General features: G+C 37.4%; 1 protein-coding gene across 1 annotated transcript in view; it reads left to right on the plus strand.

Moving 5' to 3' along the window:
* Nucleotides 1-16,952, plus strand: part of THSD7A (thrombospondin type 1 domain containing 7A) — a 351,382-nt gene that overhangs the window by 302,882 nt on the left and 31,548 nt on the right. Inside the window, exons 14-16 of the mRNA XM_053926733.1 lie at nt 11,501-11,679; nt 13,786-13,791; nt 15,987-16,120. Coding sequence (XP_053782708.1) covers nt 11,501-11,679; nt 13,786-13,791; nt 15,987-16,120 — 319 coding nt within the window. The remainder of the gene's footprint in view (nt 1-11,500; nt 11,680-13,785; nt 13,792-15,986; nt 16,121-16,952) is intronic.

Genomic DNA, 16,952 nt, shown 5'->3' on the forward strand with positions numbered 1-16,952 from the left:
ACCATCAACACCTCCCCTGTGAGATTCACTTGATTAGCAGCTGTGGGGACCATTAGGAAATGTTTGATGTTTATAAGGGCAGGTCTTCACAAGAAGAATGCCTATTTAGATATGATTTTAAAAACAGAATGAGCCTATAGGACCCTCTGTGGAAAGGATATTGGCAATTTAAGGATTGCCCTGAGGGAAGTCTTTTCCAGTGCAGACGAGAACTGAGAGAGAACTCTGGTTTGTTTACTGCTCGACTGGCAAACAGAATACCCTGTTTAATTAAAGTGCTGTGCACATTTCGCTCGGTGCACTCCATAGTCATGGTCAAGGGCTCTAACACCATCGGGACTTCATACTGCCACCTGGACATCATGCTGGCATGCCGACTGTAATACTTTTAGGTCACATTACCCCTTCTAATTATTTCAGTTTGTTTTCTAACTGTAGTTGCTTTGAACAGTTCAGAGTAGTTTGTATAATGACGTAAGAGTGTAAGATTAAATTTTCTTCAACATTAATTTTAAAATATAGTGATTTGTATTGACCCTGACATGTGTTCTCTCGTTGCCTACTGTGTTTATAGATGATATTACAGAGAAGCTTCCAGACATTAATGAATGGCTTTAGCAATTGCTTTTGGAAGCATCTGTGGGATTCAATGTGTCCACTAAAGTTTGATATTTTGCAAAATACACTGTTGGCACCCAAAGTTGCTCTTATAGATGCTGCAGCCATTCTGGGGGCCTGGGGACCCAAGGGTCTGTGACCCACTGTAGGTTTCTGGCTTCGCACAGGAAAGAATTCAAGTATGAGTCAGCACAGAGTTTAAAGTGAAAGTGATTTTATCTGTGCAGCAGTGACAAAGACAATGGACTACTCCACAGACAGAGCAGCCCCCATTTAGCAGAATTTGCTTCCTTTATTAAGATTCATGTGATCGAAGGGTAGGGTATTCAGTGAAGGGATGGGATATTTAGGATATTCTCAGGAAAGGGGAGGAGATTTCTGAGTTGCTCCATCAACCACTTTGTCTCCTTATATAGGGCTTTTCATTCTCCACCCTGGAGGTAAGGGGCGTGTCATTTAGAATGCTAATGTATTATAATGAACATATAATTCCACCGTTAGGTGTCTGCTGGTTTTAAACCATGAATCTGGTGGTGGGAGTGGTCTTCCCTCTTTCTGACAGCTTCTGTAACTTTTATCTATTGCAGCTGTCCTGCCACATGCTCTGTCTCATAGTGTTTGCTTCCTCGTTGGTTTGTACTACAGCACTAATTATTAAAATTAAATAAGAGCTCCACACATTTTACAAGTGAAATAAAAGACTTTTAATAAAATATTTTCAAATTATAACTATAACATCCCTTATATGATAACTTCTAATATTATTGTCTAGTAGACTAAGTAACCTCTTTATATCACTGGTGTCCTGCAGTTATGATGTAGATGATTTCAAAGTTAGTATCATGTTTAAATTACCTCCCCTGGCTACTGTAAGGAACTGTCAATACCAGATACTGCCTTGTAAGTTAAGGGCTGTAGTACACAGGCCACAGGTGTGGAATTGTTTTCTAGGAGAATTTATGGGAACAAAAAAAGAACCATCAGCAAAACTCAGAAAGGGAATATATCCTGGATGTATCTGTGGTACAAGTGCCCAGCTGAATAAAAAAATTCACATAGTACTCCATTTACAAATAGGTTTTAGTGCAAGAGTATGTACTTTTTGACATTAGGTGGAACTCAGGGTACAACTGATAAAAAATAATTAGGAATATGGGGAGAGCAGATCTAGCGATAACATGATCACTCAACCGTAGTGTAACTTGGAATGTATTACTTTCAGTGATGGGATTCTATGGAAGTGTATGAAAGTTTAATATTGGAGGTTAATTAAAAATGAAATTGAATGAGAAATTGCACCTTATCATAGTGGATGCTGGTATTTGAGGAAAAGCATGTTCAATTAAACCAGGCTGAAAAGGCTATAGAGTCTTGTAAACAAGCTGCAATGGAGTGCTATATCTCTGAAAAGCTTTTTCAGTTGATGCTGTTTATTTAATGTCTAATTCATGTCAGAATTTAAATCTTTCATTTAATAGCCCAGGTACAGTTAGTACTGCTATTGCAATTATCATTCACAATGGAGATCTTTTTCCTTTCAAATGTAAAAGAGAGGCAGAGGATGAGGGACAAACGTTTCCAGAGGTATTAATTGCACATTTAAAGAGCTAGGGGGAAAAGGAATGGATTACTCTGGATACTTGAGTACCAAAAATAAATACATAAATAAAAAGAGCAATTGTCTAGCATTGGATTTAAATAAGGTACAGATACGAGCATTATTCTCAGACAGGCTCCTGAAGGAGCACTACTACTAAAGTGAAGAGAGAGACTTCCATGGGAAAATTTCCTGCAGCTACCCCTCCCGTCAGGTGTGGTGGGAAGCCATCTGGTGTGAGCATTTAGTTAGGTGTGTTCCAAGTCCTGGAGATCTCAACTCATCTATTACTCAATACCATGGGCTTCAAACTCAGCTCTGCAGAAACCCCCCCCGGCCAGGCTGTCAAACATAGCCTCCAGTGTATCCCATGCACTTACCAGGCTTTCTTTGCAGCTTTTTAAGCAGAAGGTGTTCTGCTACTCAAACTTAACTGCCAAGAACAATTCATTACGTGCAACAATAAAAGAAAAATCGATCTTTGCTTTTGTAGCACAGGAGCCCCACACCAGGGAGCTGCTTAAGTGTTCATGATAGTCCAAAAAAGCCCACCTGGTGGACTAGCCAACGTGGACAAGCCGTTTATTACTCACTTTACAGGGAAGGGCACTGACCGAAGGTCAGCTCAAGCAAGACCACACCTCCTCCAGTCTGAGGCTTCTTGTAAGGCGCCCCAGACAAAGGCATCAAGGGTCCTGATTGCACAAACCTGCACAGAGCTACATTACATCAGTGTGCATGTGCAGAAGACAAAGGTCAAGAAGCGGTCACGGAACAAGAAACTGCTCCCCAAAGGAGATAAGGAGGGAGTTACCGTCCATTCCCAAAACAATACACATTCCTTCTCGCCAGTGGCCCCCTGGCCAGCCCTCATCACAGGTGGTGAGAGAGCCATGTATTGACCCCACAGCTTTTGTCAACAATTTTTGCTACTTTATTTCACTCTGTACCCTTTCCATTGGCCTCTGACCTCCTCTTCTCCTTAATGCCTTGCAGAAGTGACAACACTAACTTCAGTGAAATAATTAGAGTGTAATCTCCCCAATATCTGTGGTAATTTTAGTGACATAACCAGAATTGTTTGTTACTTATTTTTTGTAATTCATAAAGATGCTAAATGACCTGTGTGAATCCACATATGTATTCCTATGTATTAGTAAAGGCCCGCATCTCCAAGAAATTGTTAAAGCTCTATATTCCATTAGTTGAGTTTAATCTCATTCCTAATATGCAGGTATTTTTCTATTTCAAAGCATCATTACAATGGTCCTGTAGAGACCATGGCTTACACACAGGGATTTGTTTTGTAAATGCATGAAGGAGTCACAATATATCAGACATAAGCCAGATGTATGGATTGAAAAAATAACCTGAGGACACACCAACAAATGTGTGGGCATTTTAAATTTAAATTTTAAAGAAAAAGTCTGTACTTGTATATACTTCCCATGTTTTGCCCATTTCTTCATAATTGCATTGAAGGTCTATTTAGCCCTTGGAAGAAATTTTGTTAATTTCCATTTAAAAAATCGACTCTTCTTATGGTCTCTTTAAATAGCCATTTAAAAAAAAAAACAAGTTTATCCACATAATAGTTTCCCCTCCCTTTACCATAACTTTTGACCTTTAAATCTTTAAAACTTTGAAGCAAAAAATAATTTAAGAAGAAACTTTCTTATGTTTGGGGGGATTTGTTTTTAATTTGTTTATTTAATTTTGAACTTTTTTCATATTTGGAAATGGACATAAAAAGGCCTACTTTAAAAATACTAAAACTGTACATCTGAAAATATGAATCAAGTTTTAATGAATTATAATTCCAACCTAAATGGATGATCTTTTTCTCACTTGTTCAGTGAGAAGCTATAAGAAAAATTCATTAAGTATAGGAATGCAGTACCTGAGTCATCTTCCTAGAGACTCATAGTTCACACTGGCAAAAAAAAATAAAGCCCAGGGTAAAGAGACCTGTTTAACCCAGTTTAACACAATAAATTTCTAACGCATTTCACCACAGAGTGGTTTTCTTTAGTAAAATTTATGTTTCACACTTATCACAACCCAACATAATAGTGTTTAAATACCATCCTTTGGAAATACTTCTATGGCAATATATGATTTTCATTGATTAGAAGAATGGAGCCTTGCATTAGATGAAGTTAAAAATAAATTACTCTAAGTAGTTTCAAAGTTAACTTATTTCCCATTACTTCATCTTCATAATCTGAAGACTCCATCTAATGTATTTGTATTGCTGACAAAACTTTATTCCCAAAGTGAGTTTTTAAAAACTGATCTCTGATTTTTAATACAATATTAGTTAAAATTATAAATGTTAAATTTGGGGAGAAAGTCAATAAATACCATAAGGCATGTAATTATTTCCAAGGTTTTTATTTTGGTTGAATAAGTAAACTATAGGTCCAGGTTCTTACATAAACAAGTTTTTTTATTTCCTTTTTAAATAAAATATGTTTCAGAAAGTAGATTGCAGTTCCAGCACTAACTACCTAGAGTTAGGCCAAACGTCACAAGCTCAGTTCTCCACATGACTGTTCTCACTTCAGACATCAGCTACAAGTTTGGGGGTCCCCAGGTTGACCTTATTACTGACAAGCTGGCTATATATTTAAGGGTTCCCACTACCCCATCAGGTTCATAAAGGTACTGGAATGACTCAGGGAACTCAGGAAAAAATCATACTTACAGTCAGAACCAGTCAAAATAAGAAACACAAAGGCAAGGTCTGGAAAGGTCCCGAACACAGGGTGCCCTTGTTCTCTTCCATAGACCCAGGAAGCACCGCCCTCTCTGCACACCAATGTGTACAATCAGCCAGAAAACTCACCTGCATTGGGCATCCGGAGTTGTTACTGGGGTTTCATCTCATAGGCATGATTAATTGAATCATTGATCATATGGTTTCACTGTGTCTTCCCTCCCCAGAGGTTAGTGAGATATCATGTGGCTTAAAGCCCCAACCCTCTAAACTCCTGATTGGTCTTTGAATGTGGCCAAACCCCTCCACTAGACATCTTTTTAATATAAACTCAGGTGTAGTCCAAGGGGCCTAACCATGAATAGCAAAGATACTCCTATAACTCTAGAAATTTCAGGGCTTGGAGGCTGTCTCCCAGCAATCAGGGTCAAAGACCAGTCAGATTCTTTTTATACAGCAGAAAGCTTTAGAGTTTGCTCTACGAAATGGCCTTGATAATGAACTTATACATCGATGTATCTGTGAGTCTGAATGGGTCTTACCATTGGGTAAGCTCCTGGTATTGGAATAACATTGTTAACCAAACCCCACAGCCATTAACACTGATGTTGAAGTTTCCTGAGAGAATCTTTAAGTGCTTAGCAGAATGAAGAGATATGTATATAAAACAAATTAATGTAAATAAAATTAAAATAACATTGCATTGTAGTGGAATCAATTTACCTGACACTTCTCTATGAAAATTTTAATTGCCTAATGCTGATTCATTACTTTTGATACATTGAATATATCAGTTCAGTTACAGGAGTTTGGATACATACATAGTTGTTTGGTTTCCCTGGGTTATCTTGTTACCAGCTTCTGTCATTTGGAAATATTTTAATTTTAAAAAATATTTAAAAACCCATGAGGACAACTATAGGTAAAGTTACAGCTACATTTTCTCTTTCCTGATTGCAATAATATGCTTATAATACACATATCAAAAGGAGAGGTTTTCTTGAGGTCACTTTGGAGATTACTACAGCTGTTTCACAGGGAGAGCCAGCATTGCTCATTCACACAGCTGTAAATCAGAACCAGCCAATGATTTCCATGTATTTTCAAAATGAATTCTTTAATCTATCAACAGTGCACTTTTCAACACCACAGTGTAATAATTGTGAAGGTTGTTGAAAGATACTTTATCTGCACATTCATTAATTCAAATGATCGAGGTGATTGGATATATCTCAAAGGCAACATGTCCTCTGGTTGCCCCTTTAAGGTTGCTAGTGTTTTGTGTCCATTTCAACCCAAAAGAGCAGTCACGGGATCCAAAAAAATGATCAGAAATCAGGAGTTTGATTTTTCCATGTGTCAGATTCAGTGCTGAACTGCTAAAAGTTTTAACACCCTAATTGTGAAGTCATTTATTTTATTCCAGCATTCTCAGAAGCTATGAATTGCTACAAGATGGCAGCAGTTTATTTAGCCTTAAAACACATCAAATGTTCTTGTCTTTCCATCCCCCGTGATTGTTTGGTGTTAATTGCCTTCAAAAATGATCTTAGTGAAGAAGGCAGGGGAATGCTTATGTAGCAGTTCGCTACTAGCATTAAGAATTTTAATTGTGCTTGGTAAACATGACAGGCAATTATTGAATGTTGTTACATATTGGAAAATAAAAATGGAATGCTAAGCATTATATTACATTCTGTTGCAGTTTTGTCTCAGTGCCTGAGTGTATCTTTTAACAATTTAATAGGCTGAATTTTATTTGAGAGACGCTTTCTTGAATACCCCGTTGGAAGATTATACATAAAAGTGTTAAGTGTTACTACTTCATAATACAGTGTGAATCAGTAGGAAGTCATGCGTGTTAACCCCACTAATGTCCTAATACTTCAACAGATAAAATGGAAAGGATTTCCATTTATCTGTTACTCTGTGAAGTAGTGACATGAATGATTATGTGTTTCTACTTCCCACTATAATTACTAAATAACAAAAGGTTAGAGGTTTACTTTTACAGTCATTTTGAAATTGAACAAGGTGGGAAGATGCAGCTCTTCTAGAAATATTTCAATAACATTACCTTTGAAATACAAGTGTCATTTTACCAAAGCTATTAATATTTAGAATTAATTGGGATTTTAAAAAAATTATTGGACTTTTACAAACATTACACATTTTGGTGACAGAATAGCATTGACTTGATATTACTTTAAACATTTTGCAGTTTGATTCTATTTCTTAAGCTATTACTATGCAACACAAAACTATTCTATTAAAAAAATTATTATTGGCCCCTATCAGGAATTACATTTTGAAACATCTCACGCTGTGTTAGATAAACTCACTTATTGGCTGTGCTGTAGGAAAAGGGGAATGGGATTCGAAATACACTTCAACTCAAAATAGTGAGGCGAGCTTCTGTTCTCTCACCTCAAGCCATAATTAAAGTCAAAGCATAAGATTTAAGTAGGCCGCTACAGGCTCCTTGACGATTGTTATGCTTTTCAAAATTCTGGCAAACATTACTGTAAAGTACTCCTTCAGTTCTTTATTGGCCATTTTTTTTGGATCATTATCAATACTCCAAAACCCTTCTTGAACATCAGAAGTGCATTCAAAACAGCATTCGCATCTTCTTTCGGTCGTCAGTGTTTCATAGCTGACAAAACCTCAAGTAGCACATCTGCCGTCTTGACGACTATCTGGTAGTTACGCCTACTTTTAAAAGTACAGTTGGCAAACAATATTATATTAGTTTCAGGTTTAGTGACTTAGACATTTATGTAACTTATTATCACCCAGATAAGTCTAGCACCCATCTGGCACCGTACTCATTCTCTCTTTGGAAAACTCTGTTATTACATCCTGCTCTTCAGACCAAATTTGTAATCCCATCTTTTAGGAAAAACACTTTTTCTTTTATGCTTCATTTACAACTAGGTATGACTATATGCATACTCTCTGTACTTTTAGTATGTGCTCCAGGTAATTTATGATAAGGTAATGCTAGGAAATACTGTATAATAAGTTGGCTAGCTTTTAACACTATCCCAAACCAGGGCACTTTGGGCACAGCTTATATGTTAAATTTGTCATATTGGTCTTATTTCACTATACTAAAAAAAAAAATCAATGTTTGTTGGCTCTTTCTACCCAGAGTAAAAGGAATAAAATACTTAGAAATAGATTTAACAAAAGAAGTACAAGGATTCTACACTAAAAATAACAAAACATAACTGAAAAAAATTAAAAAAGACCTAAATAAATGTAAAGATTTAGCTCTGAGTTTAAATAATAATTTGGAAGTGGACTCCCATAACAACCACCATTTAATTCAAGAAGAAGAACACCATAACCAGGGCCTCAAAATTGCCCCATGTGCCACTTCCAGAATTAACAGTATCTTTGGACATTATCCCTCATTCACTTATTTTTTAATTGTTTTTATTTTATTTTTATTATTTTATTGTATTTTTTATTAACATTTAGTCCCCTTATACCTTCTTCCCGCTGCAATCCCACACTGTTGTCCATGTCCATGAGTCCTTTCTCCTTTTTGCTCGATCCCACCACCTACTAACCTCCCCCTTCCCACTGGCTGTCATCCTGCTCTCCATCTATGAGTCTGTCTCTGTTTTCCTTGGTTGTTCAGTTTGTTCATTAGATTCCACATGTGAGTAAAATCATACAGTATTTGTCTTTCTGTAACTGTCTTATGTTATCTTTTCAGGAAAATTTTTTTAGCTGAATTCCTTTCTAATTTACTCAGCTTGTCAAAGGAATTTACTAGGATATGTTGTGTTCTGAGCGGTCTTCTAGACTCTGAAGGAACTTATGTCCTGATGACGAAGATAAATGATGCACACATAAGGAAGTAACACAAATGAAATACTAACTGAAGGCAGAAAGTGATGATGGCTTGAAGGTGGTAGAATAATTTGGGTGTATTTTTTACAGAGAGCCGTGGAACCTACCTTACAAGTCATGTACGTGGATTGTTAAGATGGCAATACTCCCAAATCAATCAAGCTATTCAACACAATTCTTATCAAAATGTTGGCTTTCATTTTGGGCAAAAATTAACAAGCTTATTCTACATGCATACAGAAATGCAAAGGACCCAAAAGAGCCAAAATTACCTTTAAAAAGAAGAGCAACATAGGAGAACTCATACCTCCTGATTTCAAAACTTACAAAGTTATGGTAATCAATACAGTGTTATACTGGCATAGAGATCAATAGAATGACATTTAGAATCCAGATATAAACCTTTACGCTTATGCTCAATTGATTGTCAACAAGGTGCCAAAACCATTCAGTGTAGAAAGAATAGTCTTTTCCATAACTGAGCCTGGGAAAACTTGATAATCACATATAAAAGAATGAAGTGGGACCCCTAACTTCTATTATATACAAAAATTAACTGAATCTTATAACTAAATATAAGAGCTAAAACTATATAGCTCAGAAGAAAATGTAGGTGTAACTCTTCATGACCTTGAATTAGGTAATGATTAAGGAGATATGTCATCAAAGATCAAACAACCAAAAAAGTAGGTAAGTAGCATTAGTATTGAAAACTTTTGTTTTTCAAAGAACACTAAAATTTAAAAAAATAAGTTTTAACAGATGTAGAAATTGGGGCACATATACCTTGCTTTTGATACTGTAAAATGGGGCAGTAACTTTGGAAAACAGTTTGGTGCTTCCTCAAAGAGTAAAATACAGAGTTATTATATGACCAAGCAGTTTCACTCCTAGATATGTATATCCAAAAAACTGAGAATATTTTCATTCAGAAACTTCTATACAAATGTTCACAACAGCATTATTTATAATATCCAATATGTGGAAACAACTAAAATATTCATCAACTGATGAGCAAATAAGCAAAATATGATATATCCATATGATGAAATACTATTTAGTCAGAAAAAGGAATGAGGTCTTAACACATGCTAAAACATAGACAAACCCTGAAAATACTGTGAGTGAAAGAAGCTGGTCACAAAAGACCCCATAGGGTTTGATTTCATTTTATGAAATATGCAGAATAGGCAAATTCTTAGGGACATAAACGTGAGGAGTGGTTACCAGGGCACAGAGAAGGGAAAGGGGGAAGCGGATGCTAATAGGTATAGGGTTTCTTTTTGTGGTGATGAAAACATTCTGAAATTAGATGGTGGTGACATTTGTACAACTCATGGAATATATTACAAATATGAAAATGTGAGCTGACTTTTATGGTACATGAATTATATCTCAATAACATTTTTAAAACTCTACTTAGAGTGCCTAGTGCAAATTGTTTATATTATAATCATTTTCAAAATGGAGTCCTTCATGTTGATGTAAAATGGTAAGGCAAAGTGTTTTCTTGCATCAAAACAACTACTCTCCACATTCAAGAGTATTACAGAGCACAACATCTGATTCTTTTTTTTTAAGATTTTTTGTTTATTTATTTTTAGACAGAGAGTAAGGGAAGGACAAAGAGAGGGAGAGAAACATCCATGTGTGGTTGCCTCTCGTGCATCCCCTAATGGGGACCTGGCCTGGGATGAAGGCATGTGCCCTGACTGGGAATCGAACCAGTGATCCTTTGGTTCTCAGGCCAGCACTCAGTCCACTGAGCCACAGCAGCCAGGGCAACATCTGATTCTTGATCCAAGAAATTTTGCTCTTCTTACATATTTGCCTTGAGAACAATAGTGATAAACCGATGTAGTGAAATGTCAAGTTGGTGGTATGGGACTGGTTAAGAAAATGTTCCCGTTTTTCACAGCTAATCTGTAGGTTGTGAAGTGAATGGGCTGTGTGATTCGATGGAATGAATACTAGACTAGGCCTCAGAACACCTTTGCTCACACCTCACTGTGTGAACTCATACTCGTTAGCTACTTCCCTGCCTTCGGGTGGAATAGCAATAATAGCCCAATACGTTTATGAGATTTTCAAGTGGATCAAATGAATATAAGACATGAAGGTGCTTTGAAATTGACCGCACTATAAAGATAGCAGACATTATTTACCGAACACCCTTCATTTTTCTTCTGCAGACTTGATTTCTAAGAAGGAGAAACATAAAGTGCTAAGTTAAATGGTTCCTTTTGGATAGTGATTGAAAGGGTCTGGCTTTCTACTTGAGGAAAAACATTGCTTGGACTCAGGAACTTGAACTTGTCTGACACTAACGACAGGATTTTGTAGAAAACTGTTATAATTTTTTTAATGAATCATTCTGGCAAAATGAGAATGATATGGCAGCAGACAGGTTATTGTCAATTAAACACGAGCTGTCAGAAAGTCAGAAATGTAAAAATATGGTGCGTGTGAATCCGAAGCTGATCATATGGCAGCTGCTCAGCTGTTATTTTAACAGTTGCTGTATGTATGTGTCATTTTCCTGCAAAATTTAATTTGAATCCTTAACGACGGAGACACCTCTGCATTTGCATGTTGCTGTCACGTCAAACTTGGACCTTCTAAATGAGCTAAAACGGTGGGTGGGTGGTAGGGGCAAGTGGCGTTTGGAGGAGACAGCTCTCGTCTCCTTTTCCTCTACTCAGGTTACATTGAAGAAGCCTGCATCATCCCCTGCCCCTCCGACTGCAAGCTCAGTGAGTGGTCCAACTGGTCCCGCTGCAGTAAGTCCTGCGGGAGCGGCGTGAAGGTTCGGTCTAAGTGGCTTCGTGAAAAACCATACAATGGAGGGAGGCCATGCCCCAAACTGGACCATGTCAACCAGGTATTTGCTGCTATTCAAATAATAAAGTATTGTGATTTAGATGATAACGGTCTGTTTTTCCCCCCAAAATGTACAGAAGTAAATAATAACCCCTGAATTAGAAATCTGACCCATCTTATCTTTGGAATGCCTACTTTATTACATGTATTTTATTAAAATCCCAAGTCAGATATATCACTTCTGTATTCTAAAGAGATTTAGTACCCTGCACATGTATGCATATGAATGTAATTCAATAGAAATAAAATGCAACTTACCTTTGAAATAATGTCAAGGTATTTAACCTGTCATACAATTAGATCTAACAGGTGTCAACAGCCAGATTGTATCACACTTGGAGTTCCCCTAGTCTCTCAGAAGACACCCCTCAATTAGCAACTGCTTAAATTAAAATCAAGTAAAGTATACAGATTTAGGTCTTAGAAAATATATGTTGTGTATTAATTTAAATTTGATATAAAATATGTTTAAAAATTTAAAGATGGCCTCAAAATCACTATATTTTATGTCAATTTAGTCATTGGCCTTTTTCATCTTAGTTTAAACTTTATTTGACTTCAGATGCACTTTATTAGTTGCTATTGATAGTTGTATTGAAATATAAAGTAAAAGGCTAATGTAATACAATGCATCAGATAGTTACTGTTACGTTTGGCCTGCATGTGAATTAACAAAGAATGAATTTCATATAGTACGTGTAGAAATTAAGATGTGTATTTAAATCTAAGTCACAAGCAAATGAACCAAGTCGTACATAGGAACCAACCTTCAATGTGTAAATATCTTTTATACATACGTAGACTAATTTTAATCTCCAAAACCACTACTTACCAGTACAAACTTTCCTTCCCAAATTAACCTACATTTGTTCCTAACAATCAAGTTCTGAGCTTTATTGTAGAGAAAATAAAAAGAACTTTTGAATAAGGAAATTAGGGTGAAGAAAGTGTAGAATTAAATTCCACAGAGAGTACTCTGAAGGAAATGTGATTTTTCCCCAAGTAGCTGAATTTGCCCTGAAGTTCAACTGGAAGTGAATAGTACACTACACTGCCGCCATCTATTGGTCATCAAGTTTCCCTGCCCTGGGGGATGTTTCCAAAGAAGGAAATTTAGTTCCATGATCCTAATGGAACAGATCAATTCATATGTAATATTTGTGATGCAAACCAGTATTTTCCTGTAAGCTCTGAAAGCTTGTATTTCTACTAGTAAATTCAAATTATAACAAATTTTGATCCATGGTTCTAACAAAAAGAACTTATCTTTAATAGTGAACTTGCAAAGATTCAAGACCCTGTGCCAAGATGTCTTTGCTATGAAAGCCCGTCCCCTAAGCCATTTCCCTGTCGCTCTCGAGCTCCGATACAATCTAATGCAGTGTTTGATAAGGACACCTGGGTGCCTGTTAGCAGCGTCTTGGTGTTATTAACAACTAAAACGTCAGAGCTAAAACGAGAAATAATACATTCCTGAATGTTTGACTTTGAGCATAAATGTTCTACATTTAAAAAAGAAACGTTTAAGGGTTTATGTGTTAGTAAAATATTAGAAAAGCAAAGACTAGGCAGTGGTCTGTGTCAGTGTCAGAAACTGTAAATCGCATATATTTTTTACAATTATACATTCCTCAATATAATTGGTAGTACTTTGACTTGAGAATTGTATTTGAGGTTCTATTTTCCAATTGAGGAAGCAAATCCTCATTTCTTAAGAAATATAGATGAATGGATGAAGATAGATAGACTTATCGATCAATTTACCTATAGATAGAGAGTCCCTTCGCAATCGGCACCATAAGACATTTGCAGTTACATATCAGTTGCCCATGATAAGTATCTTGAGGTCCATCTTCACCCCACTAATGCTTTCCTTGACTCTGCTGGTAGCAGTAGTTATTTATGTCTCTGAACTTTCAATAATAAGTTGGACTCTCTCTCCCAAGGCCTAATAAAAATGTTCTATTTACCAAAAAATCAGGCTTTTCAATAGGGATAATAATATTTGAGAATTGGAACATAAATTTTTCTCATTAAATATGCTGACATTCTACTTGTCTTTGTTTCTCTCCCTGTTCTTGATTCCTGTTGAACACAACCACTCCAGGCACAGGTAAGAACTCCGAAACCTCTGGGTTTAATAACAGAGTGTTGCTTGCTTTCTGTTTTACCACTGGTTTCAGAGGATGTATTTTTTTTCCCCTACAATGGTCTTTTATCTTTCACACGGAGAAACTATCATATTTTCCATAAAGTTTATGTTCTGCCGCTGTTCCGTTTGTTTCCTTGCATGCTCCCTGGGTTTTCTCATTCTGTACAGAATCAGGGCCCGAGGTGCAGAGTGGGGAAGAAGCTTTACTTCGCAAGCCTTGACAAGGCAATGACACCTGCTGCTAATGATCGCGTGCTTCTTCTCAGAGGGGGAGTAAAGGTGCAGGAGAGCTGAAAGTGGGTAGCAGGGGGATGCCCTGAACTGATTTGTATTCACTCCAACATAGGAGACTCGAACGCAAGCCATCAAAGGATTAGGAAAGATGGCATTTCCCCTGCAATGTTTCCCTTCCCCACAAGTTGTAACATAATGTTTTACGCAGTAAAAATGTCATATTTTAATATAGCACCCAATGGGAATGTGATCGCTTCTGACAATAAGTATAGATTCTTACTCTTAACAGTGCATATTTTTATTATTATTTGGAATTAGTTCACTCTGTCACTTGGGTGCTTAGGCCACTAAACTTACACAAGGGAATAGTCCAAAGGACTGTATAAATCTATATCTTCTGTAATTAGTTACATAAGACACTCATGTGCTCTAGTGTGTGTGTGTGTGTAAAATAAGAAATAGAATAAAATGAAGTAAATAAAAATATAGATTTTGAAATGATTCTTAAAAACATTTTTCTATACTAGTTGAGTCAGCTTTGTTTTGGTGGATTATGGTCTATTTATTTCCTTTATGTAGTCATTGGTCTCACTGAGAAAAGAACATAATTGTTCATTGTTCCAAAAATCCTGAAACTAAAGAAACCACCTCAAACTTGGGGCTGAAAGCTTTCATGGATGCCTGCGCACAAACTCTCTGCTTTGTTTCAAGTGGCCCTCAGTGCTTTGGGCTGTAGCTCTGTAATAGGAGAACGATTTCAGCCCTTGGTTCCAAGCCCTAAATGATTGAGGGTTTGTTTAAAGATGTCTTTATTTCATGTTATTGGTATTTTAATTTAGTTTAAAAAATGGAACATACAAATATATTTTCATTATTATACATATTTACATATTTTTAAACCCAATTATATTTATTTGAAAATAGCTATTTTTATACACTTAAATCCATTCATTCATTCATTCATTCATTTATCTACCAAATCTCTGTTGATTGCCTAGCATGTGAACACCCTGGGGTAAGTATTGAAGACACTCAAAACTGTAAACAAGGCCAAAGGCCCGGAAAATTACAATCCGTTGTGGTAATGTTGTGGTGTTTGCAGTCTTTGGGCTCCCCAAGTTAGAAATCAAGAACTACCAGGAACACTTCAGGACAAATTTTATTAAAGCTAAAGCTCGAGCACAAGGGAGGCAGCACAGAGGAAAGGAAGGTCCTCTGAACTGACTCAGGGAGGGCGTTGGCTCTGCCTGGTTGCTTTTATAAGCTGGAAACAATGCAGGCTTGTGCACAAAGGTGGGCTTTTTGAAAAAGGTAGGTTTGAGAAATTTTCCATGTGAAGGTCAAGCTACTTCCTTCTGCTGTCTGGTTGCTTAGCAACTGCCTTAGCACCTGTGAGGGCCAAGATGGCAGACTGCTCACTTCTGCCACCCCAGGAGGGTTGTATAGCAGTCAAACCTTAATCAACTGTATGTGAAAAGCAGTGGCTTCTACTTCTGCAAGGAAGTAAGCAGTTCTAAGGGAGGTAAACATGGCTAGTTCTTCATTCCTGGGCCAGGAGGAGTTGAGATGAGGGCATTTTTGCAGTCAGCTTATCCTGTGTGCCCTCAAGCCATCTGTCATCCCCCCCCATCCCAGGCCCAAGACTCTGCGCTGTCTCCGTAAGGGTCACTCCAGGGAAGCAGGTCACGTACTAAATGGGGTCAGGCGGACCAGATCTACAACTGCAACATAGTGAGCAACAGAATACAAGAGAGCTAGTTCTGCCCTTCTGAGTACTAGAACTCTCACGAAATTTCAAGTAACAATGGAGAGAAATAAAAGTAGCTAAAATAAGAATATAATGAATATTATGATGTAAAGTCTGTCCAGGCACTCTCTTCAGGCACCTGAGAGGAGATCGCCGAGAACTGTGTGTGTTGCAGGTGTATGAGGTCGTCCCCTGCCAGAGTGACTGCAACCAGCACTTATGGGTCGCAGAGCCCTGGAGTGTCTGCAAGGTGACCTTTGTGAACACGCGGGACAACTGCGGAGAGGGCGTGCAGACTCGGAAAGTGAGGTGAGGCCAAGCCGAACTGCACAGAGGAGCAAAACACACCACACTTCCCTGTTTCCTACCTGCCAACGTGAGCGTTCACTCCTTCCCGATCTCCTAACAAACTGCCTTGAGCTTTATTTTTAGGGAATCTGTGTTCATGGGAAACTCTAAAAGGATCTGCTTCAAGCAGTAGCTTATCATACTTGGCCTTCTGATTTAGGAAGCTTCACTCTGAGGTGCTTTTTCTTGCAAGGAAAGAGCTTCATATTGAATTTGAGGTGAACCAATGCAGACTTTCTAACCCTAATAACTTTTTCCTTCAAAGCCAAATAGACTTCTAACTGCATTTTAATGATAATCTGTTATAAACTCTTGATCCTTTATATACAACTGGCCAATTTTTGAATACTTCTGTCTTCCAGGAAGGCTTCCCGTTGGCTAATGCCTCTCATTTTTTCTTCTGTGGCCTCACTGTTTGGTAGGATAGCCACTAGTCACATTTGGCTATTTTCACTTTTAATTTAAACTAATGAAAATTAAATAAAACTAGAAATGTTTCCTCGGTCACACCAGACACGTTGCAAGTGCTCAATAGCCACCAATGGCTACAGGCTATTATTATATCAGCACCGTATTTCTGTCATTACACAGAGTTCTCTTCAGGGGTATTGTTCTGTGGTACCCCAGATAGTCTGCATTGTTTTGGAAAGATCTTTTCACATGCCTGCCACTGTTTTAAACCCTGGAAGTTTCTCCACACTGAAACCCTGTTTGTTTATGGACATTCCCTAGCACCTAATACAAGGTTGACACTCGTTCAATTTTCTCTACAGCCTTTGCAGAGGATCCTTAA

This window comes from Desmodus rotundus, chromosome 6 (assembly GCF_022682495.2).
Source record: "Desmodus rotundus isolate HL8 chromosome 6, HLdesRot8A.1, whole genome shotgun sequence".
NCBI lineage: Eukaryota > Metazoa > Chordata > Mammalia > Chiroptera > Phyllostomidae > Desmodus > Desmodus rotundus.